The sequence below is a fragment of the Schistocerca piceifrons genome, chromosome 7 (genome assembly GCF_021461385.2).
Source record: "Schistocerca piceifrons isolate TAMUIC-IGC-003096 chromosome 7, iqSchPice1.1, whole genome shotgun sequence".
NCBI lineage: Eukaryota > Metazoa > Arthropoda > Insecta > Orthoptera > Acrididae > Schistocerca > Schistocerca piceifrons.
The window spans coordinates 321,025,925-321,053,149 of NC_060144.1; the positions used below are offsets into that span (position 1 = coordinate 321,025,925).

At 44.3% G+C, this 27,225-nt stretch overlaps 1 protein-coding gene across 1 annotated transcript in view; it reads left to right on the forward strand.

The window, feature by feature from the left end:
- The window catches only part of LOC124805659 (esterase FE4-like), an 80,317-nt gene that overhangs the window by 25,046 nt on the left and 28,046 nt on the right, over positions 1-27,225 (forward strand). The window contains exon 2 of the mRNA XM_047266227.1: positions 3,323-3,457. Within this exon, the coding sequence (XP_047122183.1) occupies positions 3,323-3,457 (135 nt within the window). The remainder of the gene's footprint in view (positions 1-3,322; positions 3,458-27,225) is intronic.

Below are 27,225 nucleotides of genomic sequence, written 5' to 3' on the forward strand. Positions count from 1 at the left end.
TTACAGGCCATTGTATGAATACACCTTATTTCTGTTTAATGTATTGGTCCCACGGCCTTCCGCATCCTCATCCCGTCGATGATTGCTGATTCATCCGCCATTTAGAGACAATTTTCCAGCCCAAGGGCAAAAGAGTGCTCTGTACCTCTGTCCACTTCTCGTCCCTCTTGGTAAGACCGTCGTCAAAAACAGGATGACTTCTTACGCCGGAAGTGTTTGGCCGTACTGTTGTTGATTTTTATTGAGCTCTTATCCAGTCCTATTAGATATCAAATTTATAAAAGGCAAAGCAGCGGCTCAGATACTTTCTTCATTTTTTGAGTCCATAGAGAAATAATTCTTAATTTTGCAATGTTCCACAACATTCATGGAATAAATCTAAGCTGTAGCTCAGCTTCGTCTAGATTTCAGCAGGAGGGAAAATTTTCTGGAGTATAGACTTTTCCATAATCGCCTTCATCATTATATTCCCATTTCACTTTAGTCAGCCTATAGAGTGTTCCCTAATTTCCGTATTGTAAATGGTCTTCACTTACGACTTTTTTTCTTTTGTATCAAATTTTTGATGTTCTGGGGTAGATTACTTCCAAAGTTGTATATGTGTGGCCTCCAGGGGTGTGATTCTCTTGATGAAGCTCTTCCTCGATGTGAGACATGGAGCGGTGGTGGGATGCTTGGGCATCGTAATGTCTTTGGTTAGACGTCTGCTTCTTCCCATCGTATTCTCCTCTGTTAATTCTGGAGGAGCGATACCAGTAGGAAGGTAGACTGCTTGCTGAGGTATGGCATGTCCGAAACGGACTGTCATAGTCCTAACAGTTTCAATTAGTGCGTCACTGCCGGCCGATGTGGCCGTGCGGTTATAGGCGCTTCAGTCTGGAACCGCGCTGCTGATACGGCCGCAGGTTCGAATCCTGCCCCGGGCATGGATGTGTGTGATGTCCTTAGGTTAGTTAGGTTTAAGAAGTTCTAAGTCTAGGGGACTGATGACCTCAGATGTTAAGTCCCATAGTGCTCAGAGCCATTTGAACCATTTGAAGTGCGTCACTGAAGAACTATGAGCGTGCTTGTCAGTGACCGCTAGTGCGTATTCACTGGCGCTGTTGGTAGAAAATGTGGGCTGGCTCCCTACTTAGTAGCGAGGATGACAAGAAGGCTTTAATCAATGGTCCTCTGAGTCTCCTGTAGTGGTTTACACCAACTAAATAAACTTCTTAAACCATATTAGCACAACTGGGATTCGTCTGCTCTTCTCTTTAAGCCGCTTCCGGGGTTCATGGAGGAGCACGGCCCGTGGATTGAGGGTGTAACCAGGTGATGGTTCTATTTTGGAACGGACATTAATGATTTTTTTCGATGAAACAACAAACACATCACAGAGCTGACTTTAGACCTTTGTTGTATACCCCTAATATTGAATTAAGTATTTTATTAAGTAAAAAGTTTGCATACAAAGGACATTACACGACATGAACGAAGGGCCTTCACGGAATGCGAAGGGGGTTGGTGGGAGCTCTGAACGCCACAATTTTCAACCTAGCACAGATTTTTAAAAACTGCTTTGAAACTGTTGATGCTGTATAACGAGGTACGTAGGTGTTTTTTTTTTTTAAAAAAACTGGTTTTGGCAGCACTCTGAAATAAGTCAGTTTACTAATTTCCAAGATTCTGGAAGGCATGACGTCAGCAACTGTGGTTTAGGGGAACCATCCAAGTTGCAATATTAATTTTATTTATTTCTTGATTACTATTTTCAAGCCCTATCTCATTTGGCAAATCATCCTCTAAGCTAAGCAGTAACATCTAATATAACTGCCACATGTCTACTCATTCCAGTTAGTTAATCACGTCTTGTCAATTAATGTAGGACTGAAGTTCATTCATCTAACTAAGCCATGCACTAATTTACAAAATGTGTTTAAGTGCAATTAATAGGCATGCGGCTGTCGTAATGGATGTTACTGCATAGCTTAGTGGATGACCTTATGCCCGAAATTAGTCGTCAAGTAATAAGGAAAATTAATATTGCAACTTGGACGATTCTCTGCAATTTATTGCATAATTTGATGAAAGTCAGTGTTTTCGACACAAATGTCGTTATAAGAATGTGCACAAAAAATCGAAATTAAAATATACCGCAAAAATCCTACGTACTACAGTATAGAAAACGCCGACTCACAACTTACAATAAGTTATAATGCAACTGAGTGTATATTTAATGAGATACAACTCTCACCAACTTGAAAACGTTGTTTCAAAAAAACAAACGTTCTAAGTTTCAACCTGTATTTTTTAATGTTGAAACTGAACAAATGTTTAAACTGCAGTGGTAGCACCGTTCAGTTGACCTTTTTCTCGCCGATGTCGAAAGACTCATTTTGACGCAATTATGTCGATTACATGGCTTCCGCTTACCGATCGAAGCGTTTTTTGCACGACTGGGATTGCTTTTCGACCCTGTTCCATACGTGTAAATACATTTGTTTGTCATTTTGTAGCACTTACGTTTTACTTCGTACAAAAGAACAAGTGAAATGACAGACGTGAGACAGGCACATGTTTTCAGACTGTTCACCATAAACGAATCATGTTATGAAGAGAAATCTCGTTGAAAATACTATTTTACTTTATACTAATGTCGTCTGTGATACTAGCCGAAACTAACACGACCCTTATTCCGTCGTTAACTATTATAGTATTACATCGGTTACGTTCGACCTCTAGGATGCACCAGACACCCACGCAGTAAATCGTGGTTTTAACATATTTTAACATTTACGGCGCACTTGGTATGAATTAATATTAAATATAGACTCTCTAAAGAACATTTTAAGCCAATAAAAATTTCTACCCCCGTCTACAACCTTCACGACGAATTTCGGTGTTCTGGTCACCCTGGATGTCGTGTTTAGGCGGGTTCCTGCATCCGGCTAGGTGAATTCCGCGCTGATACTCACGGCTGCTTCAGTTACACTCTTCGTAAACACTACGGTAAACGTTCTCATGCTTTAACCTTGCTAACACCCGGCGCAGACAGTTGGGTTATACAAATTCCGGCCCGAAGGGCTAAAGGATGACAACAGGAAGGACACTCAGCCACACTCTATCACTCACATTGCCAAATATACATTAACACGCCGACCCCGTGGAGATACGGGGTAAAGGCGAGGGAAGAAAAGACTCCTGATGGCTTGATGGTTGTCAGTCAGACCTCGGGGGAGTGGTTTCATTTAATTTATTCCTAAAGTTTGTTTGATAGGTTTTGCACGCGCGTTCGACGCGACACCAGTCATCGTAATGTTGAGCAGAGAACTTGTTGCAGGGAGACGACGTGATCGTGACTGTAGAGAACGGGGACCTGAGGGGCGTGGTGGCCACGTCACTGAACGGCGCTCTCTACAACCAGTTCCTGGGCATACCGTTCGCCACGCCGCCTGTGGGAGATCTCCGATTCCGTGTGAGTATTAGATGTGGAAGTTCTGAATAGTGTGGCAACTCTGTAGAAACGACGGGCGTTCAACTAGCAACGCAACACATTTTCTTCTGAAAGCTGATTGGTTTTATTCAGGATCCCAATCAACATGTTATTCCCCACTCGTGTGGATACAAATCCCTATTCTTCATCATAATTTCCGTTCATTGCAACTGCCTTACCCCACCTTACAGGGGGAGAGAACCTGTATGCCTGCATGGCACCACTCCACTGGTAGAAGTCAAAGACCTCCCAGCATCAATAACTTCCCCATAATCCAAGTACTCCTCTCTGCGGAGTACGTCCTTCATTGGTCCAAACAGATGAAAGTCGGAAGGTGCGAGATCCGGACTGTAGGGTAGAAGAAGAACATCAGTTTATCGAAGTTTTCTGAGCTCCTCTCGGGTGCGCAGAATTGTATGAGGCATTGCGTTGTCATAGAAAGGAGAAGCTCGTTTGCATTTTTGTGGCGACGGACATGCTGAAAGTCTTCTTTTCGCCGCAAGAGTCACAACTGTGTGCACTGGCCGGCACGCGGGAAATCGGACTGGTTTTCGCAACCTTCTTGCAGTGGTGAGAGACTCCTCGCCCACTGTTCACTGCCAGGTCATCACAGACATGCAGCGAGTGCCTATGAATATCTGCAGTGCTGTGATTTTCCGCCGAAAGGAACTCAGTGACAGCGCTGTGTTTGCAACGCATTTCCGTTACAGACGCATCGTAGCCTAGCTATAGCACTGCCACCTGTCGGAACTTCATGAAACTACAGGTACAGAAGCGGGAATATTTCACGATAGTCCACAACAAGTTCTGAATTTTTCCGACCGAAATTGGTCGAGAAAGAAATATGTTTCACCGCTTATTGAACGCCTCATGTAATCTTATTTGTTTCCTCATTTTCAGAGCAGACCAGTTCACATGGGTTTTAAACTCAATGTAAGCACGTTGATCATGTTATTTAACTGATAATACAAATAATCCTTTCTGTAACCTGCTACAGTTCATGTGAAATACATGAAGACTCGTACCGTTTTACGGTGACCCTTATCTAGGGTCGACAAACAACAACAAAGGACTACAGGGAAGAACAGAGCTATGTCTTAGTATTATTTTAAATAACCTTATAATCTAACACCATTAGTGCAAAATCAGTACCTTTCTCCTTAGCAGCAGCCATTTCAGTAAACTGAGGTTCTACCTGTATACACAGAATTGGTGAAGTAAAAGTGGCTTATAAACTAATACCATTAGTGCAAAATAAGCACCTTTCTCCTTACTATCAGCCATTTCAGTAAACTGAGGTTCTAACTGTATACACAGAATTGGTGAAGTACAAGTGGCTTATAATCTAATACCATTAGCGCAAAATAAGTACCTTTCTCCTCACTACCAGCCATTTCAGTAAACTGAGGTTCTAACTGTATACACAGAATTGGTGAAGAACAAGTGGCTTATAATCTAACACCATTAGTGCAAAATAAGTACATTTCTCCTTACTATCAGCCATTTCAGTAAACTGAGGTTTTACCTGTATACACAGAATTGATGAAGTAAAAGTGGCTTATAATCTAATACCATTAGCGCAAAATAAGTACCTTTCTCCTCACTACCAGCCAATACAGTAAACTGAGGTTCTAACTGTATACACAGAATTGGTGAAGTACAAGTGCCTTATAATCTGATACCATTAGTGCAAAATCAGTACCTTTCTCCTTACTATCAGCCATTTCAGTAACTGAGGTTCTAACTGTATACACAAAATTGGTGAAGTACAAGTGGCTTATAATCTAACACCATTAGTGCAAAATAAGTACCTTTCTCCTTACTATCAGCCACTGCAGTAAACTGTGGTTCTAACTGTATACACAGAAATGGTGAAGTACAAGTGGCTTATGATCTAACACCATTAGTGCAAAATAAGTTCCTTTCTCCTTACTACCAGCCATTTCAGTAACTGAGGTTCTAACTGTATACACAGAATTGGTGAAGTACAAGTGGCTTATAATTTAATACCATCAGTGCAAAATCAGTACCTTTCTCCTTACTACCAGCCATTTCAGTAAACTGAGGTTCTAACTGTATACACAGAATTGGTGAAGTACGAGCGGCTTCTGTACAGACAGGAGTACCTCAGGGATGTAACTTGTCACCAGTGTAGTTCATCCTGTATATTGAGAGAGCATTTCAGAAATGTATAGAATTTATAATATAAAGACTATAAATAATTCACCAATGTTTTAGGGGTTCTGAGTAACTTTATCGGTACGGTAGCTCAGCGTGCAGCCCTTTGTAATAAAATCTGAGTAAATTAATCAACGATCAACTTGAACGGATGTCATATGACGTCCGCCGAGACCAAACTCAACAAACAATACCGAAAAAAATGAAAAAAACGGGGATAGCGTCTTTGATTAATAATCGGATACAAAACCAGCCACCGCTTAAATTTTGATTAATAATCAGCATTGGCCGCCGAAGAATTCCGGCATAAGTCACCTTGCCAAAGAGGGCGAAGGAGCGGACGTAGGTTCAGGGCACTCTCTTGTCCTTGGGGTGAGAAACTGTCCCCAAAGGTGGAAGAATCACTCATGATCAACGGCGTGAGGGTGCAAGAGGCCATGGGAACAACTGCAATAAAGACACATAACGTGTGTACCCACAGAACATGTGCCTGTAATTGAAAAAGTGTCAAGATGATACCTCCATTGGCAAAAGACTCCGGAATTGTCCCCCATTAGGATTTCCGGGAGGGGACTGCCAAGAGGAAGGCGATCATGAGAAAAATATTGAATAAGCAACGAAAGGATAACGTCCTATGAGTCGGGCATGGAATGCCAGAGGCTTGAACATGGTAGGGAAGCTAGAAAATCTGAAAACGGAAATGCAGAGGCTCAATCTAAATACAGTAGGGTTCAGTGAAGTGAAATGGAAAGAAGACAGGGATTTTCGGTCTGATGAGTACAGGGTAGTATCAACGGCGGCAGAAAATGGTATAACGGGTTTAGGATCCGTTGTGAATAGGAAGGTGGGACACAGTGTATTACTGTGAACTGCTCAGCGATAGGGTTGTTCTTGTCAGAACCGATAGCAAACCAACACCGACAACAATATTTCAGGACATAAATGCCTACGCCTAAAGCTAAAGGCGAAGAGATAGAGAAAGTATACGCGGATACTGAAAGGATAATACAATACGTAAAGGGAGATGAAAATCTAATAGTCATGGGGAACTGGAATGCAGTTGTAGGGGAAGGAGTAGAAGGAACGGATACAAGAGAATATGGGCTTGGAACAAGGAACGATAGAGGAGAAAGACTAATTAGGTTCTGTAATAAATTTCAACTATTCATAGCGAATACACTATTCAAGAATAACAAGAGGAGGAGATATACTGGGTAAGGCCTGCTAATACGTGAAGGTTTTAGTTAGATAACATTATGGTCAGGCGGAGGTTCCGAAATCAGATATTCGTTTGTAAAGCGTACCCAGAAACAGATATAGACTCAGATTACAATATAGTAGCTATGAAGAGTAGACTGAAGATTAAGAGATTAGTCAGGAAGAATCAGTACACAAAGAAGTAGCAATCGGAAGTACTAAGGAATAACGAGATACGTCTAAGTTCCCTGATCTTATTGTTAGAGCAATAACGAATAGCTCAGTAGGCAGAATACTTGAGAAGGAATGAACATGTCTAAGAAGGGCAATCACAGAAGTTGCAACCAAAAATGTAGGTACAACAGAGGTAACTGCGAAGAAACCGTGGGTAACAGAAGCAATACTTCAGTTGATCCATGAAAGAAGGAAGTACAAAAACGTTCAGGGAAATTCTGGAATACAGAAATACAAGCGCTGAGGAATGAAATAAATAGGAAGTGCAGGGAAGCGAAGACGAAATGGCTGCATGAAAATCGTGAACAAATCGAATAAGCAATGATAGTCGGAAGGATTGACTCAGCATATAGGAAAGTCAAAATAACCTTCTGAGAAATTAAAAGTAAGGATGGTAACATTAAGAGTGTAACGGGAATTCCACTGTTCAATGCAGAGGAGAGAGCGGATAGATGGAAAGAGTACATTGAAGGTCTCTATGAGGGAGAAGATTTGTCTGATGTGATAGAAGAAGAAACAGGAGTCGATTTAGAAGAGATAGGGGATCCAGTATTAGAATCAGAATTTAAAAGAGTTTTGCAGGACTTAAGATCAAATATGGCAGAAGGGGTAGATAATATTCCATCAGAATTTCTAAAAGCATTGGGGAAGTGACAACAAAACTACTATTCACGTTGGTGTGTAGAATGTATGAGTCTGGCGACATACCATCTGACTTTCGGAAAAATATCATTCACATAATCATGAAGACTGTAAGGGCTAAAAAGGGCGAGTATTATCGCACAATCAGCTTAACAGCTCATGCATCCAAGTTGCTTAAAAGAATAATATACAGACGAACCGAAAAAAATTTGAGAATGTGTTAGATGACAATTAGTTTGGCTTTTGGAAAGGTAAAGGCACCAGAAAGGCAATTCTGACGTTGCGGTTGTTTATGGATGCGAGACTAAAGAAAAGTCAAGATTCGTTGAAAGGATTTGTCGACCTGGAAAAAGAGTTCGACAGTGCAAAACGGTGCAAGATGTTCGAAATTCTGAGAAAAATAGGTCTAAGCTACAAGGAGAGACGGGTAATGTACAATATGCACAAGAGCCGAGAGGGAATAATAAGAGTGAACGACCAAGAACGAAGCGCTCGGATTAAAGAGGGTGTAGGAAAAGGATGTAGTCTTTCGCGGCTACTGTTCAATCTGTACATCGAAGAAGCAATTATGGAAATAAAAGAAGGGTTCAGGAGTGGAATTGAAATTAAGGGTGAAAGGATACCAATGATACGATTTGCTGATGACATTGCAATCCTGAGTGAAATTGAAGAGGAATTCAGTATCTCCTGAATGGAATGAACAGTCTGATGAGTAGATAATATGGACTGAGAGTAAATCTAAGAAAGACGAAAGTAATGATAAGTAGCAGAAATGAAAACAGCGAGAAACTTAACATCAGGATTGATGGTCACGAAGCAGATGAGTATAAGGAATTCTGCTACCTCGGCAGCAAAATAATCAATGACGGAGAAAGCAAGAAGGACGTCAAAAGCAGACAAAGACGGTCAAAAAGGGCGTTCCTGGCCAAGAGAAGTCTACTAGCGTCAAACATGAGCCTCAATTTGAGGAAGAAATTTCTGAGAATCTACGTTTGGAGCACAGCATTGTATGGAGTGAAACATGGACTGTGGGGAAAACCGGAACAGAAATGAATCGAACCGTCTAAGATGCGGTGCTACAGACGAGTGTTGAAAATTAGGTGGACTGATAAGGTGAGGAATGAGGAGGTTCTGCACAGATTCGGAGAGGAAAGGAATGTATGGAAAACACTGATAAAGAGAAGGGACAGGATGATAGGACATGTGTTAAGACATCAGGAAATGACGTCCGTGGAACTAGAGGAAGCTGTAGCGGGCAAAAACTGTAAAGAAAGACAGAGATTGGAATATATCCAGCAAATAATTGAGGACTTAGGTTGCAAGTGCTGCTCTGAGATGAAGAGTTTGGCAGAGGGAGAAGGGGAAAAAAGTATATAAAGTGATGCTTTAAGCCCTGGTTATATTACAGTTATCACAAAATACGTAAAACAGTATTGCAATGGAAGGAATTTATAGAAACACCCGGCCAATAGAACACAATTTTCAACGTATTACCATATGTGTCAACATAGTCTCTTTGTCTTTGTGATGGCCCTAATTCGGCGAGGAAGTTGTACACAAGGTGCTTCAACTATCTCACGGACATTCATTGTTAATCAGACCCTGTTGAGCTAACAAATAACGAGAAGATTCCAGAATGAGATTTTCACTCTGCAGCGGAGTGTGGGCTGATATGAAACTTCCTGGCAGATTAAAACTGTGTGCTTGACCGAGACTCGAACTCGGGACCTTTGCGTTTCGCGGGCAAGTGCTCTACTGAGCTACCCAAGCACGAGTCACGCCCCGTCCTCACAGCGCACACTCCGCTGCAGAGTGAAAATCTCATTCTGGAAACATCCCCAAGGCTGTGGCTAAGCCATGTCTTCGCAGTATCCTTTCTTTCAGGAGTGCTAGTTCTGCAAGGTTCGCAGGAGAGCTTCTGTAAAGTTTGGAAGGTAGGAGACGAGGTACTGTCAGAAGTAAAGCTGTGAGGACGGGGCGTGAGTCGTGCTTGGGTAGCTCAGTAGAGCACTTGCCCGCGAAACACAAAGGTCCCGAGTTCGAGTCTCGGTCCGGCACACAGTTTTAATCTGCCCGGAAGTTTCAACGAGAAGGTTGTTTGCTGCGGTCTGCCCCCTGTTCCTAGTAGGTCTCTACATTTCTGTGGGATTTATGCCGTCGCCACACGGGACGAGGCAGCTAACTCTGACGTGCACGTAGACGGATACCCGTCACGGGACACAGGGCGCCGTCGTCAAAGGCCAGGAGCTGATTAACGTGTTTTTGCGCTTTTAGCGCCATCATGCCGGACATGTCGGATTTATGTGGCTTGCAAACGATATAATTTGTTCACGCAAATGGATGCGCATGGAATTCATACGTTAGCCCTACTAAAAGGCACATTTGTAAATAATAGATTTCACCTATCAGTCGTCCTTTTGAAATTTTATTGGCAGATCTAGATTTCAGCTAGAAACTAGCCATTCTCAATGCACTATCATTTTTGATCAATGCAAATACTAGTATTCAATGAACTGTGGATGAAGTCCGACCAACAGGCATTACATGCATTGATTAAAAATGATAGTGCATTGAGAATGGGTAGTTTCTAGCTGAAATCTAGATCTGCCAATAAGATTTCAAAAGGACGAATGATAGCTGAAATCTATTATTTACAAGTCAATATAACAGTCGCTGCGTGCAACAGCCTTCGGAATGGAAGGTAACATGATAAAATGCACATTTCCTTTTTTGACGATATGCTAATCATGTTGTTATGTCTGTGGCGTACATAACTTCGATAAACGCGGACGTGTAGTAAGACAAAAGGAAAGATACATGTCTACTCCCGGAGGGACATCAGCTTGCAAATGTTCACCTAATGGAACAAACTCCCTCATGATAGAGAGCGCACTTATAACATCAAATATTACAGAAACTATCTCTACAGATTTCGTGGGAAACTCCATAAGATTTTAGAAAATGCGAAGGTGGAAAAAAATTGGATGCATCATGACGCGAAACCTCTTCCATTCCAACTCGTAATGCCTCAACCAACTATGCTTTACTTTTTTCTTTATAAGTAAAAAGAAAACTGCCATCTTAGTATGGCGAGTAATACCTGTTCTTCACGTAAAGGAATGTAAATCGAAATTTTCTATTTTAAAATGTGTTCTTGCATAACTAAAATTGGCTCCTTGCCAAATATGGGAAAAAGATACGAATAATATTGATAGAACTTAAAAGATTCTTTTGTACCTTGTGCTGAAACTTTTTTTTCCTATCTCAGCGTAGTGCCTGTATAAAATTTCTTGTATGTTTGAGTTTGTGGTTTTTCCACATCTTATCTTAATTTGAGTAGTATGTCAGTTTCCAGATGTTGGTGTTCTGAGTGTGGTGTCTCCCTGTTCTAAGACGACAAGCTGCGATTTTTTCATGTGCTCGTGATATGTTATTTAGTACTAGGTACTGACTCAAAAGAAATTGATTCGCTTCTGCATCATAATTTTCAACACGTAACCATATGTGTCAACATAATCGCTTTTTCCACTTATCTTTGCATGTTCATATTCCATATAAGCACAGTATTCTTCAAGTATTGATGATATAATCAACTATGTAATCCAACCAGCGGCATTGTGGTTCCTGCGGGGGTATCTTTCTTTTCTGGCCTGGTTAACTGATGTGGAAGTTGTGCAGATCCTGTGCCGTGATCAGCATGTGAATTAAGGTTTCCATGTGACAGCATGTGGCGCAGACTGGTGTGGGTTCAGGTGGATGACGTGGAATATCTCATTGGTGATAAATTTGTCGTCAGTGATTAGATACCATGTAGACCGGACGCGTGATGGTAATACAGTATTATGGTTATTTCTCCGGATGGTATTCCATTTAGCTTGCTGCTATTTTTGAATTTGACTGTTTTCTCTGTCATCTGCTGTGAGAAAGGTATAGATTCTCGTGTTGGTCTAAGGTGGACGGATGTTGTCAGCTTTTCGTTTGTAGGTAACTAAACTCGTTGTAGTAGAGTCTAATATGGCGAAAGGTTAATTGGTAGCATTATACTGTATGGCCTCCATTCTGACGTTAAGTTCTTAATTAAGCTTGGTATGTCATTGGTGATAGTTTTACGCATGCGGATGTTCAGTAATGTCCGACATTTACGTCTGGCACTAATGAGACCACGTACTCCTCGTGCTGTTGGTAAGACCAACGTTCCATAGATGTAGATAGTCTGATTGTGTGCACTCTTTGCAGTAGATCCAAGTCCTTGTCAGGATAAATTTATGTTGTGATTCTGATCTAGTGCAACATGTCTGTCCTGTTTTTTGTCGCCATCACATCTGGTACTGCGCCCCAGTAAACTCCGTGCTGTGCTCTCGTTGCACGCCAAACGAGATGGGTAGCATCACCAATGCCTCCTCCTATATGGAGCACCGTCGGCTTTCTCTTGGTTAGCTTCGCACCGACGAAGGTGTTAAAGACGTTCAGGTTCCCCACTTCTGTCAGATCTGCTACGGATTTAACTGCTAAGCAAACGTAGTCGGCATAAGCAATAGAAGCCACTTTCTCCGTTCCGATGTTGATTCCAAGTAATCGCTGGCTGATGCGTAGAACGCCATTGCTAGGAGACAACTTTGCCTATTACATATCGCAAATACACATACTAAAAACAGTTTTGCATCACTTCGGTTCCGAGAGTTTCGGAGCCTGTACAGAAAATTGGAATAGATATCAACATAAACATCATTTCCACCGTTTTTATTGCTAATGAAAATCACACATTGCATGCTGTACCACTATACAGCGAGAGCTTCAGAGGTGCTGGTCCAGATTGCTGTACAAACCGGTACCTCTAATACCGAGTAGTACGTCCTCTTGCATTGATGCATGCCTGTATTAGTCGTGACATACTATCCACAAGCCCATCAAGTCACTATTGGTCCAGATTGTCCCACTCCTCAATGGCGAACCCTCAGATCCCTCAGAGTGGTTGATGGGTCACGTTGTCCATGAACAGCCCTTTTCAATCTACCCCAGGAATGTTCGATAGGGCTCATGTCTGGAGGACATGCTGGCTACTCTAGTTGAGCGATGTCGTTATCGTGAAGGAAGTCATTCACACAAGATGCTCACGATGAGGGAGCGAATTGTAGTCCATGAAGACGAATGCCTCGCCATTATGGTTGCTCTTTCGGTAGGAGGTTGGCATTCACGTATCGTACAGCCGTTACAGCACCTTCCATGACCACCAGCGGTGTACATCGGTCCCACAAAATGCCACCGCCAAACAGCAGGGAACCTACACCTTGCTGCACTCGCTGGACAGTGTGTCTAAGGCGTTCGGCCTGACCGGGTTGCCTCCAAACACGTCTCCGACGATTGTGTGGTTGAAGGCATATGCGACACTCATCGGTGAAGAGAACGTGATGCCAATCTTGAGCGGTCCATTCGGCATGTTGGGCCCATCTGTACCGCGCTGCGTGGTGTCATGGTTGCTAAGATGGACCTTGTTATGCACGTCGGGAGTGAAGTTGCCCATCATGCAGCCTTTTGTGCACATTTTGAGTCGTAACACGACGTGCTGTGGCTGCACGAAAAGCATTATTCAACACGATGGCGTCACTGTCTGGGTTCCTCCGAGCCATAATCCTTTGGTAGCGGTCATCCACTGCAGCAGTAGCTCTTGGGTAGCCTGAGCTTGGCATGTCATCGACAGTTCATGTCTCTCTGTATCTCCTCCGTGTCCGAACAACATCGTTTGGTTCACTCCGAGACGCCGAGACACTTCCCTTGTTGAGAGCCTTTCCTACCACAAAGTAACAATGCGGACGCGATCGAGCCGCGATATTGACCGTCTAGGCATGGTTGAGTTACAGGCAACACGAACACTTTACCTCCTTCCTGGTGGAATGACGAACTGATCGGCTGTTGGACCACCTTGGTCTAATAGGCACTGCTCATGTATGGTGGTTTACATCTTTGTGAGGGTTTAGTGACATCTCTGAACAGTCAAAGGGACTGTGTCTGTGTACAATACCTACAGTCAACGTCTATCTTCAGGAGTTCTGAGGACCAGGATGATGCAACACTTTCTTTGATGTGTGCATTGGTTCAAATGGCTCTGAGCACTATGCAACTTAACTTCTGAGGACATCAGTCGCCTAGAACTTAGAACTAATTAAACCTAACTAACCTAAGGACATCACACACATCCATGCCCGAGGTAGGATTCGAACCTGCGACCGTAGTGGTCGCTCGGTTCCAAACTGTAGCGCCTAGAACCGCACGGCCACTCCGGCCGGCGATGTGTGTATTATTTTGTCAGTCAGGTGGCCAGTAATCAAGATATGCGATGTATTACAACGAATTGCTGCAGTAGTTGACGAAACGTCAGCCGAAACCCATGTTCGTTATTGTCTTAATGATATATTCATGATTTATGAGTTCATACGCTTTTTCAAAGTCTATAAACAATAGCGTGCCCGTGTCTTCATTGTCCACCAGAGTACAAACTACATCCCCACATCCCGTAGATCGCAGGCAGCTGATATTACATTGCTTCCAGGTAGTGGGGTTTTCCGAGTATTTTATCTAACACCGTTTGCTTTCGCTGTTTCACATTCCGTGTTATGATTTTAAAGTCTGAGTCGTGTAAGGTGATTGGTCGCATTTCATGTTTTTTTTTTTTGCTGTTTACTTTTTTTATGATGACGCAGTGAAGCCTTATTTGCGTTCTCCTGGTACAGATTCAAACTGCCACAATTCATTCACAAGCTGGACTAATGTTGGGGCCAAGATATTCCATTAGTGTGAAGGCTGTTGGGTACAGGAGGTTTTCGTTTCGTGGCCCTGAGGACGGCGTATTGTATATCGTTTTCATTGAATGAGGCCTCAAGTGCATCACTGTCGTCACGTGACTATATGCAGACTATTTCATGAACCACTTCGGAGCAGCGTGCGTCACTGATCTGCTGCCTGCCGTAAAGTTCTCTGTAGTATACATGCGACGAGATATCGAGGTGTCTTGTAACTAGTCCCCGTCTCATCAACAACCTCTTGAATTAGCTTTCTGTCGCGGCAAGTTTTATAAACTGTGGAACAGTGAGGCCGTTTCTTCTGACACGGTGTCCTTTGATTGGGATCGTGTTATGGCGCCTTAATTAGTTTACTATACAAGTTCGTAATTTTCGCCTTGTACTTGTTTATATGGCAAGAAACGTCATCAGCTGTGTTGTCGGTGGAATGGTATTATTCACGGATACATGACAAGTTAAAATTCTATTACCAGAATGAAATTTTTACTCTGCAGAGGAGTGTGCGCTGATATGAAATTTCCTGACGGTTTAAAACTGTGTGCCGAACCGTACCTTTCGAGGGCAAGTGCTCTATCAACTGAGCTACCCAAGCATAACTCACGACCCGTCCACACAGCTTTGATTTCGGCAGGACCTCGTCTTCTACCTTCCAAACTTCACAGAAGCTCTCCTGCGAAACTTGCAGAACCATCTCTCCCAGAAGAAAGGAAAATTCCATTGTTTGTTTGCACCAATAGGACTTCTGCAGAGTATAACTATGTACTGTTGATCTAAGTTTCGGTTTGGCACTGTGTAGCCACTATTCAATAATCGATCTGCATTGGGTTTGAGAGCGCTTTATTAGCTCCTCGCCGGCCGCTGTGGCCGAGCGGTTCTAGGCGCTTCAGTCCGGATCCGCACTGCTGATACGGTCGCAAGTTCGAATCCTGCCTCTGGAATAGATGTGTGTGATGTCCTTAGGTTAGTTAGGTTTAAGTAGTTCTAAGTATAGGGGACTGATGACCTCAGATGTTAAGTCCCGTAGTGCTTAGGGCCATTTGAACCATTTGAACTTTCTGCTCAGCTAGTTGGATGTCTGCATGCGGCTGCTTACCTTGCAACTGGCTGACTTTCATTCTCCGGTAGCCTCTCCCACGAAACATTTCTGGGCGCTGGAGGTTTATGTAGCATTGCTGAGCACTGTGGTCAGAAAAGCCATTCACTACATTATGGCCGAGAGCGGCAGAGACGTAAGTAGTCTATCCAGCTGGCAGAATCTGAGGCTACCTGTATGAATGCGAATATATGAATGAGACGCGGCCCGGTATATTTTTTCCCGATTGTCAAGTAGTTTCAGTCCAGAGACGAGGTGGTCGAGTTCTGTGCATTTGTTAAAGTTCGGTGTTTGGTCTTTTGGTGATACAACACAGTTAAAATCTCGCCGTACGATACAATTGGCGGCAGATCCATCAATTCAAGAAGGCACATCATTTTTATAAAAGGAAGAACGTTCCTGTCGGCGGTTCCTGCAGGATGGTGCGTAAAAGTTGACAATGTGAATGCCATGGATTCTGCAGGATATGCCCTTTCCATTCGTTAGCCGCATTACATTCGAGTGATGGATACCAGCCATTAGCAGGACTGCGATTGCTGTATAGTCCTCTGGCTGTTAGTTATGGCTAAAAATCGCGCTACTTTCGGTTCTACGCATGCTTCCTATAAGAGCCCGATGTCCACCTTGGCGGAATATAGGAAGTCTGTGAGAGCGCTGAATTTTACATCAGTCTGAATTCTGTTAATATTAACTGTTGTTATGTTGTATTTGAAAGTATCGCTCATTGAGAAGGAGATGCCGCTCAGTCGATGCATTCACATTCCCACACTAATCGCAATATAAAACTACGGTTAGCTGTCCTTTTTATCGGTTTCGTTGTCCATCCACCAAGGCTCAGGCGGTGGTAATTTTCGATTGTCGTCGGAGCCCATGGGTGCTAAGGTGGCAGTTGTGAATGGTGTCATTGTTTCAGGTTGGCTGTTTTTCAGTTTTGCAGCCACTTGTTGGGCTACAGGCCATAATTGTTGTGCTGCCTCAGTAAATCCTCCGCGAGCAACGCCAAGTTTCTTTTTGTCAGGCGACAATCGGCCTTGGAAATCTTTCTCGGACTCGGTGAGGGGTTCTGCCAACTCGTCTCTTATAGGGTGCCTAAGGGATGCTGCTTACTCGGACAGCTATACAACAGTTCAAGCAAATCACATTAATGGTTTTTATTACAATAAAGTATATTGGCAGTACTTAACAACAAGTTGTCGCAAGCGATGGGCGACATGCAAACAGTCAGTGGTCCTTCATTATATACAATGTCCATGTAAGCATTCACAGTCGCTCATAAGTCACTGCTATCGTTAATAGCACTGCTCATCTAGACCTCTGTGCTAGTGTCCGTCTTCTATAGCCCGGCCAAGGCTGTCAGGAGCGGCGCTCATGTTCTCTTCGTAAGGCGGGCGCTCCTGTTATGGTGCGGTCCTAGTCAGAGAGCTGTTTTTTGGCTGACGTCACCACAGCCTTCTCTGCGACAGCGTTCTTCAGCTTCGTGTTACGCCGGAACACTCGGATACGGACTTTTTTTTAGGTAGGAACTGCTTATTCAGTGGCACCCGAATGTACGTCAAGCTCCTCAGTGTGAACTTCAAAAATGGTTCAATTGACTCTAAGCACTATGGGACTTAACATCTGATGTCATCAGTCCCCTAGACTTAGAACTACTTAAACCCAACTAACCTAAGGACATCACACACATCCATGCCCGAGGCAGGATTCGAACCTACGACCGTAGCAGCAGCGCGGTTCCGGCTTGAAGCACCTAGAACCGTTCCTCCACAGCGGCCGGCTTCAGTGTGAACTGTGACGCTTATTTCCAAGCTGTCATGTCACTTCTTGTCGTTGGTGCTGTTACGCTTATTTAAAGAGTCTGTGGCAGGAACGGTGGATTTGATAGTGGTGTTGTGCAACGGTGCATAAGATGTACCTTCTTCCCCAGCAACAGATTCTTCCAGAGCTGAAACACCCACGAAGCCGCGTGAAGGGGAACTAAGTTCAGGAACAAAATTAGTTTGCGCGTCGCTGTAATGTCTGCTTGAGCGTTGGACATTCCAAGTCAGCTCTCACAGGGAGTGCTTTAATTTGCAACACTTCAGTTACTGCCGCAGCGGCAGCGATTGCTACGTCATCGGGAGGGCGCACGACGGTGTCGCTGCGCGTAAACAAACGGATGGCGACTGCGGCATACTGAGCCTGGGCCTGCCTCCGGAATCTACCTTTTTTTTAAAATCTCATTTTGATCGTTCTCGTTCGTTTCAACTGCTGGGGCCGGACGTCGCAAGACATCCGTTTCCGTTCGTCGTTGATCCATTAACTCAGTTTTTTATTACAGAGGGCAGCTAATCCTCTGACCGAACACGCTGAGCTACCGTGTCGGCTGTCTACCTTGGCAGGCGGCTGTACCCTTCGTCCTAGCGGACACTCCGCCTTAAGATGGCAGAACAAGTACGTGGTTGCCCCTCGTAAAAACTACGAGAACTTGAAATCCGCACACTTTGAGAAAGGGCAGGATAGTTTCGTACTTGGCATCCATGTTAGTGTGTACACATTTCTTCGGCAGAATTCCTCGTTCCGCAATTTCACCGTGTGTACGTCACTCAGGAGGTCGTATGCCAGTCCACAGACGTCTTCTTCCGGTACTTTAAATGTTCCCAAGAACCAATCTTCAAATTCGTAAATGTTTGGATAATCAGTACTAAAACTGGAACTAAACTTCAGTGTACACTTTCGCACTTGAAATTCCACTTGAAATCAGAGAGTAAATATCAAAACACGCGCGACATAAACGCCAGTGACTTGCATTGTCGGGAACGCTGCGCACACATAACCGGCCACTATAACCGCGCGGCGGCGACAGATTAAACTGAAGGTCTAGCCGCCACATACTTTATGTTACAATTTCCTAAAGGCTTTAACCGCCAAATTTTTATTGACATTTAACGATAACAAATAACAGGAACGACACGTTCTCGTAACTCTTCAATGAGTCGTCGCCTTATTTCACCTTAGCGGCATGACACGCGAATTATAACGTGAAAATAGCTAAGTATGCAGATTCTTTAATCACCAATACGATGTTTACCATCATTTTATTAAAACAAATCGTTCTCGAGGCATTCAGTGTGCTGGTTCTTAGAAACAGCATATATTCATAGGCTGCAACGTATAACGTAAACCCACCGAATAAGGGCTTCTACTGAGCACGACAAATATAGTATGGGGTCTCGCTTTCTGCTTGTGACGTAGGGAGTGTTCTTGCTTCCCATTGGTTCTAATTTACGTGGCACGTTTCCGAAATATCACAGAACTTGTGTTTAACGTGACAAAACGGGTCCTCCACGAGAAATAGGAGAAAGTGACGTCACAAAACTCGTAGAGCGCAACGCTAACGTTAGCGGACCGTACATCCGAACGTTGAGCGTTGAGCGTGCCGAGTTTCTGACGTCATAGCGTGGAATAGCACGTTCGGGAGTCTTTCGGAACGTGCAGAGCAATATCTGGCATGTCAGATATTCTGAGCGTGCGTCTGAGCGTTGACCAATGAGATGGCACAACGCCACCTACGTCACACGCACGCCGTCCCCCTTCAGTACAGAGTTGTGAGGCGTCATATTGGCATTCATTTCAAGAATATACGTACATATGCCGTTTCTGAGCACAAGAAAATTGAGAATCACTGGGAAACCCGTTGTTAGTTGAGTGATTCGTTCTAATAAAATAATGAGAAACATCATATTCGTGGCAGAAGAATTATTGTAACTTGAGTATTATGAGAGTAGGCTATTTGAAGGCAGCGACTCACTGAAGATCCACCCAAAATGCATTGTTCTTGGTACAATTTGTTATAGTTAAATTTCTGTTAGTAACATGATTATCTACGATTAACGTTTTAGCAAGAGTAATGCAATATGATTAAGTGCAAGTAGCGTGTTGTTGGATTAGCCTAATGAGTAGCATCTCTGTCCGGTAGTGAGTTTTTGTTGGGACGGTGGATCGCGTCTTAACACTTCCAAATTTTTTCCTAACATTCGCGTTTTGTTGGGTTCTGATACTTTACTATTAGTTTAATATAAGTATATGCTATAATAATTGATGTTATGTAAATATAAGTTCACCTGTTTTTGGGGGGTGACTTTGTTCGATTGGCTTAATCTACAGGACAGCTTGCGGTACTTGTATAAAGATATTTTGCTCCTTTTCCTTTTACGCTTCGTAATTCATATGTTGCAAAGATTCTGCTACTGGGTAGGAACAGTAATAAAGTAAGACTGACCTTGGGGTTTTACCAAAATGTGGACATGATGAAATAATGTTTACCTTATGCGGAGAAGTATTCCAAATTTGTACCGCAGTGTTTGTCCAAAATGTTTCAAATGGCTCTGAGCTCTATGGGACTTAACATCTGAGGTCATCAATGCCCTAGAACTTAGAACTACTTAAACCTAACTAACCTAAGGACATCACACACATCCATGTCCCAAGGCAGGATTCGAACCTGTGACCGTAGCGGTCGCGCGGTTCCAGACTGAAGCGCCTAGAACCGCTCGGGCAGTAGTGTTTGTAATGGAACTTTTATAAACCTGTGTTCTTATTGGTTGGACATGGTACTTTCCTTTTCGTGGACGACGGAGTAAATGTGCGTTTTAATAGAGCTAACGTGGGAATTTTACGCGCGCCCGTTGAGTATACAGTGTGATTTACGAACTAGAAACACCCCTCAACTGCCGCTGCAGTGAGTTGCGATCGCGTATACCACGTTGGGGCCCACGTACCGTATGCACAACTCGCATATTTCCTGAGCGTTCAGCAGCACGTTGAACTTGGCGCGCTCAACGTTAACGTTCGACAGCACGGCCCATGTGCCGACGGCTTAAGGTCGGGTGGTTCAACGAGCCACTCGAGCAGTCGAGGTCCGATAGCGTGCCTGGCTGTTGTCACCTCGGAAGACGAGACTATCCACACCGCACTCTTCATGAAGACGCTGAAGAAAGGGCAACACAAGATTACCGAGAATGCTGAGATAAACCTCCAGTTTCATGTTCACGGTAAGGTGGATAAGTGAGCCAGGGTCTCGAAACGACATTCACCCCCGAAAAATCACAGAACCACCTCCAGCCAGAGCCACATCCGCTCTACACTATGAGTTGAACGTCTTATTGGACTGTCGCTTCACTCGACGTCTTGCACCAACTGAACGAACGCCACGCCTGCCGTCAGCAACTATCCAGCTGTGTTGGCCCATTGTAGACATGTGCCGCTACAGCAATGCCTCGACCCAAAAGGTCTGTTCTTCACACTTCCCTTCGCAATATAGCTGATTCAGATAGACCTCCTTCCACTGAACAGCAATTACTGTCTCGGATTTGAAATCGATTGTCGTCGACAGGAGTGACACTCGTCTCTAGAGTCTGTCGGTAAGCATCTTTTTACGACTATTCTTACACTATGTTACGTGGTTGCGAGTGATACACCACTTGTTGTAGTCATGTCGAGCAGACCTCGTTGATTCACTAAGACATCCTGCAACTTCATTCTCGGTGCCATCATTGGCACCTTCAAACATGACAGCTTCTCTCTGATATTCCTCTACATCGTCCTTCTTACTGCGCTCGTGGCCCGCATCTCGTGGTCGTGCGGTAGCGTTCTCGCTTCCCACGCCCGGGTTCCCGGGTTCGATTCCCGGCGGGGTCAGGGATTTTCTCTACCTCGTGATGGCTGGGTGTTGTGTGCTGTCCTTAGGTTAGTTAGGTTTAAGTAGTTCTAAGTTCTAGGGGACTTATGACCACAGCAGTTGAGTCCCATAGTGCTCAGAGCCATTTGAACCATTTTGAACTGCGCTCGTTCCATACAGCTGACTGGCACATACTCACCACTTCATTGTCATGATTTACGTCAGAGGTGGACGTTCGCATGACTGCCTGGTATCAGTACTGCATTATACAGGGTGTTAGAGGTCTAACTGCAAATACTGTGATCGTTGGTACCATAATATATGTCCACTCCAGAGTGTGTGTTTCTCTTTACGTCTATCACTCATCCCACAAACAAGTCACATAATTTACTACCTGATCCTTTCTGCACAGTCGTAACTGCACCGCTAAGTGGACTACAACTGTCACTATAGGCTACACGTTTTGCGTCCATGCGTCCACCTTTCGTCACCTGACCTGCTACCCAGGAGAAAGTAACTGAGAGCTGTTCGGAAAGTAAGGATCGATCGGTCGCGAAATGGAAACCGCGGTGATAATCAAAAATGTTTTATTTGCAACAGTTTGCTATACCTTCCAGTTACTTCTTTACATAGGCGTCGCTCCGACTTAGACATTTTTTCGTAACATTGTACCATCTTTCCAACACGCTATCATAAAAAAGAGCTGCCTGTGGTTTCTATACGCTGGTCTGCACCAAAATGTCTTCATAGCCAGCGGTTCACGTGAGCAGAGAGCCAAGTCCAGACTGCATGATGGTTGATCAAATATGTTCCATCTAAAACGCTGCAGGGGCGTCCTCATTGCCCCTGAAGTGTGCGGCCAAGAATTGTCATGAAGGAAGAAATGTTTGAGAGGTACGTTATGTGGGGTTGCATGAAATCAGGAGAAATCCCTCGGACCCATACTTAGCGGCAGACACTGTTGGTCCAGGCATCTTAACGTGCTCACTGTGTGCTCACAAGGGGACCTCCCCATCGCACCCCCCTCAGATTTAGTTATCAGTTGGCACAGTGGATAGGCCTTGAAAAACTGAACACAGATCAATCGAGAAAACAGGAAGAAGTTGTGTGGAACTATGAAAAAAGTAAGCAAAATATACAAACTGAGTAGTCCATGTGCAAGATATGCAACATCAAGGACAATGCAAGCTCAGGAGCGCCGTGGTCCCGTAGTTAGCGAGTGCAGCTGTGAAAAGTTCAAGGCTTCCCTCGAGTGAAAAGTTTAATTTTTTATACAGCCTATACAGAATAGAAGGATCAGGCATTGTACAATTTTAGTGTGGGAGTAGACGTGATTACCATTCCTCCAGGCTGGACACCTCTTGTGCAACCGTTAGATGTGTTTGGTTTTCGGCAAGTGAAATACTTTGTTAAAAGAGTCTATGATTTTGCGAAGCTGCACAGGTACACAGAGCAGTATTGTTTACGTGATCGTGTGTCAATTATCAAAGTTCAGGCACTCACACATAATCAACTTCGCTCTCCAAAATTCCAGGACATGTTCAGATTTGCTTGGACATATGCAGGATTTGACGGTTTACACACGGAAAAATTTGAAAACGTTAAAAACATATGTTTAGACAGAGCACAGGGAAAACTGTGCTGCTGTGAAACTGTTGCATTCATTTGTTGCTGTTTATGTGACTAACTCTTACGTTTTCATCACTTTTTTGGGGGTGATTATCACATCCACAAGAAAACCTTAATCGGGCAAGGTAGAAGAATCTTTTTACCCATTCGCCAAGTCTACAAGTTAGGTGGGTCGACAACAAATTCCTGTCATGTGACGCACATGCCGTCACCAGTGTCGTATAGAATATATCAGACGTGTTTTCCTGTGGAGGAATCGGTTGACCTATGACCTTGCGATCAAATGCTTTCCGTTCCCATTGGAGAGGCACATCCTTTCGTCTACTAATCGCAGGGTTTTGCGGTGCGGTCGCAAAACACAGACACTAAACTTATTACGGTGAACATAGACGTCAATGAACGAACGGAAAGATCATAACTTTGCCAAAATAAAGAAAGTAAACTTTTCACTCAAGGGAAACCTTGAACCAAGGACCCCTCGTTCGACAGCGGCTCACGCTAACCACGGGACCACGGCACTCCTGAGCTCACACTGTCCTTGACGTTGCCTATGTTGCACATGGACTACTCAGTTTGTAAATTTTGCTTATTTTTTTCATAGTTCCACACAACTTTCTATTTTCTCGATTGATCTGTGTTCAGTTTTTCAAGGCCTATCCACTGTGACAACTTATAACTAAATCTGAGGGGGGTGCGATGGGGAGGTTCCCTTGTCAGAACTAAAAAGAGATACGTGAAACGATCGACAGGCTTCCTAGAGACTGCTCAACACATCTGTGCAAAGCTGCTGCGGATTTTCACTGTCATTTCCATTTCGCGACCGATCGGAGCTTACTTCCTGAACAGCCCTCGTAAGCATTAATGAAATCTCTTGGCACAACTACTTGTAGATACTAACCTATCTAGGAACATACTACTCCTAGTAGTTATAACTGTTAGTCTGCAGATGAAGTACATACCGATATAATGTTATTCAGTACACTGTCTTCATACATCAATAAAAATATCTGCTCTCATATCCCTAAAACCCTTTATGTAGCGCTCCAAAGCGACAAGTGTGTAAAATTTTGCAAACTTATGTGAGGTGTTTGATCTGGTCTGAGGACCTGGAGATCTCAATATGCCCAGACCAAATCACTGAATAAATGAATAAATAAACTTTGAACCTATCGTTGCCTGAAGGAGTTATGCTACATCAAAGAATGCTGGAGGGCATCTTTCTACATCTGAAAGATGATGTTTATTCATATGTCGTGCCAGTCTCATAAGAGTCGCGCTAGTAGCATCACTATGACGATGCGGATCAGGTTTGCTTCAAATACACACAACAACGGTCGTGGGTATAAGTTACCTTTGAGCCAGGACGTGTTGAGTAGATGTTAATCAAGAACGCCATTAAGGCGACAAAAAATGCCGTTCTCAACATCTCATTCCGTTTGAATTAGGTCGTATAATAGGGCAACGAGAAGGATGTGTCTCCTGAGATATTGCTGAAAGACGTGGCAGAAATGTAGCTGCCTGCCGCGGTGGCCGAGCGGTTCTAGATGCTTCAGTCCGGAACCGCGCGACTGCTACGGTCGCAGGTTCGAACCCTGCCTCGGGCATGGATGTGTGTGATGACCTTAGGTTAGTTAGGTTTAAGTAGTTCTAAGTTCTAGGGGACTGATGACCTCAGATGTTTGTTAAGTCCCATAGTGCTCAGAGCCATTTGAACCATTTGAACCAAATGTACCTACTGTACATGACCGCTGGCAGCGGTAGTCACTAGGATATAAGGGTACAGGCAGACTGGGCTCCGGACGCTCACGTGACAGTGCCGGGAGGGAAGACCATCGTGTCCAGCGTATGGCTCTGACGCATCGTTCAGCAACTGCAATAACAATTTGAGCAGAATTTGGCATCACAGTGACACAACGAACGGTGACTAATCGGTTACTTCAAGGACAACTCCGAGGCAGATGCCATCTAGCATGCATCCCACTGACCGGAAACCACCACCATTTGCGATTTCAGTGCTGTCAAGGTAGAGCTCATTGGAGGGCAGGGTAGAGATCTGTTTTGTTTTCAGATGAAAGCTGGTCCTTCTACAGTGCCAGTGACAGCCGTGTTTGGTTAGAAGGAGGCCAGTTGATGGCCTGAAACCAACCTCTCGGCGTGCTACACGCACGACCTACACCTGAATTTTGTTTTTAAGAAGTGGAGCTCCTCCACGCCCACACCGGCATGATGGCCAACTCAAAAGGTCTACTGCCATCTGTGCATAAGGGTTAGTGTTCACTAAAGTGAGGTGTCGCAGGATGTGGGTACTGCGATGTTTGCGTACGTCTGGTTAAGGTTAACCATTAATACGCGCTCATCTGGAGACAGATTGGGTCGAAAGTCGAACGAAGGGAAGCGGTTTGAAGGTCAGAGGGAAAAAAGTGTCAAGGCACGCGCCAAGGAAAAAAAACCTCTACGATACTTAGGTCGGGTAATAAGAGCAGTAGCAGACGTCTTGCGGACTGCGATAGGTCATGCAAGGATGAGTTAAGTTAGAAGCGGGTGTCGTGCAATCGGATACCATCTCATGCCAAGTGTTCGTCATAAGAGATCAGTCCGTGACGATATTGCAGCACTGTGTGCTTGAGTTTGAGCTGTGAGAGCCCAATGCCGTGCTGTCAGTGGTGACTACGCGCGGGAGAGGGTCCAGGTCGTCCATCGGTGTCTGGTGGGCGTGCGTCGAAGCCAAGCGCCGCGGCTGAGTCTTTCCCGTGTGGCGGACGACGTAGCCCATGCTCTTGAGCGTCCTGATCGCCCCGGTAGCCCACTCGTCAGAGCAGAGCTGCTCGGAGCCGACAGGCTTCGGCGTTGTTGCGGCGCGTTCCGTCTTCTTCGGTGTCCAGTGTGTCCGCCGCGGTGTGTCCTTCCGCCGGCTGCTCCGTCAGGGGAGCGGCGGCTGGCGTCTTCTCTTCGCCTGTGGCGTCCGCACAGGTGTCGTGCGCCATCTGCGAGCGCAATTGCCGCAGTTGGCTGCATGCCTCCTCCGTCTCTGCAGTCAGGGTGGCCTTAAAGGCTGCCGTATCCGCGTCCATGGCTGCTTTGGAGTTATGGTCTGGATTGCGATATTCTTTGACAACAGGAACATTCTCGTGGTTGTTCCAAGCGACCTGAGTGCAAATTTGTAATCATTCTGGTGCTTCGACCTGTTGTGACACCATTCATGAACAGCAGTCTGCGGCGTGTTTTCCAACAGGACAACGCTCGCCCACCTACCGCTTTTATAGCCCAACAAGCTCTACAGAGTGCCGACACGTTATCTTGGCCTGCCCGATCACCGGATCTGCCTCCAATCGAGCACATATGAGACATCATCGGACGACAACTCCAGCGTTGTCCATCACAAACAGCATTAACCGTTCCTGTATTGACCGACCAAGTGCAACAAGCTTGGAACCCCAACCCACAAACTGACATTCGGCACCTATACAACACAACGCAAGCGCCCTTGCATGCTCGCATTCAACATTTTAGCATTTACACCGGTTATTAATGTACCAGCATTTCACATTTGCTATGGCTTATTTCAACTTGCATTAAGCTGCGATTTGCAATGTTAATCACTTAAAAATGTTACCTAGACAAATGTATTCCCGTAATTTAATTAGTCTACATTAATTACTTTTTGCTGCTGCGATTTTTCCCCTTCAGTACAGAGTAACGTTGTTTAAGTTGAAAGGGTACAGTACTGCCCAACATAGAAAAGATGTGCAACAACATACTTTGTTGTTCTTGTCAGAACAGCGTTTTTTGTAGAATAACACAATTTTATTTAATACACCGAAGCCAGTTACCAACGTAGGAAAGAAGGGCAATTTGTATGTTTAATTATTCACATGTGTACTTCCTTGAAATAGATCCCTGAATCCAGTTTGGTAATGTTTGTGAATTGAATGAATGGCTGGTCGTCTGCTGCACAGATAGTGAAGGTAGATACTGTAATCATCTTTGAGACGGTTCTCTGGTCACCTTTGGCCGAACCAAAGAGAGGAAGTAGACCAGAGCACCAGAGGGCCTGGAATGTGGCTGACCAATACGGTGGCAAGGCCCTCCCTCACTTCTGCGGAAGCGCGGGATGACCGCATGAACGGCCATGTTTCAGCACTCTGTCGCTGGTTCCTGAGGTGTGAAGACGTGTTCTATGTGTGCTCCAGAAAAACGAAGTTAAATGAAAATGTTATGCAAGTAGAATATTTAGGTGTAGGTGAACTAATAATTTCTCTTTTCAGAAACTTTTGGTGGGAGGCTGATGTAAATTGTTCTGAGAAAGATAGGCAGATAAAAATTC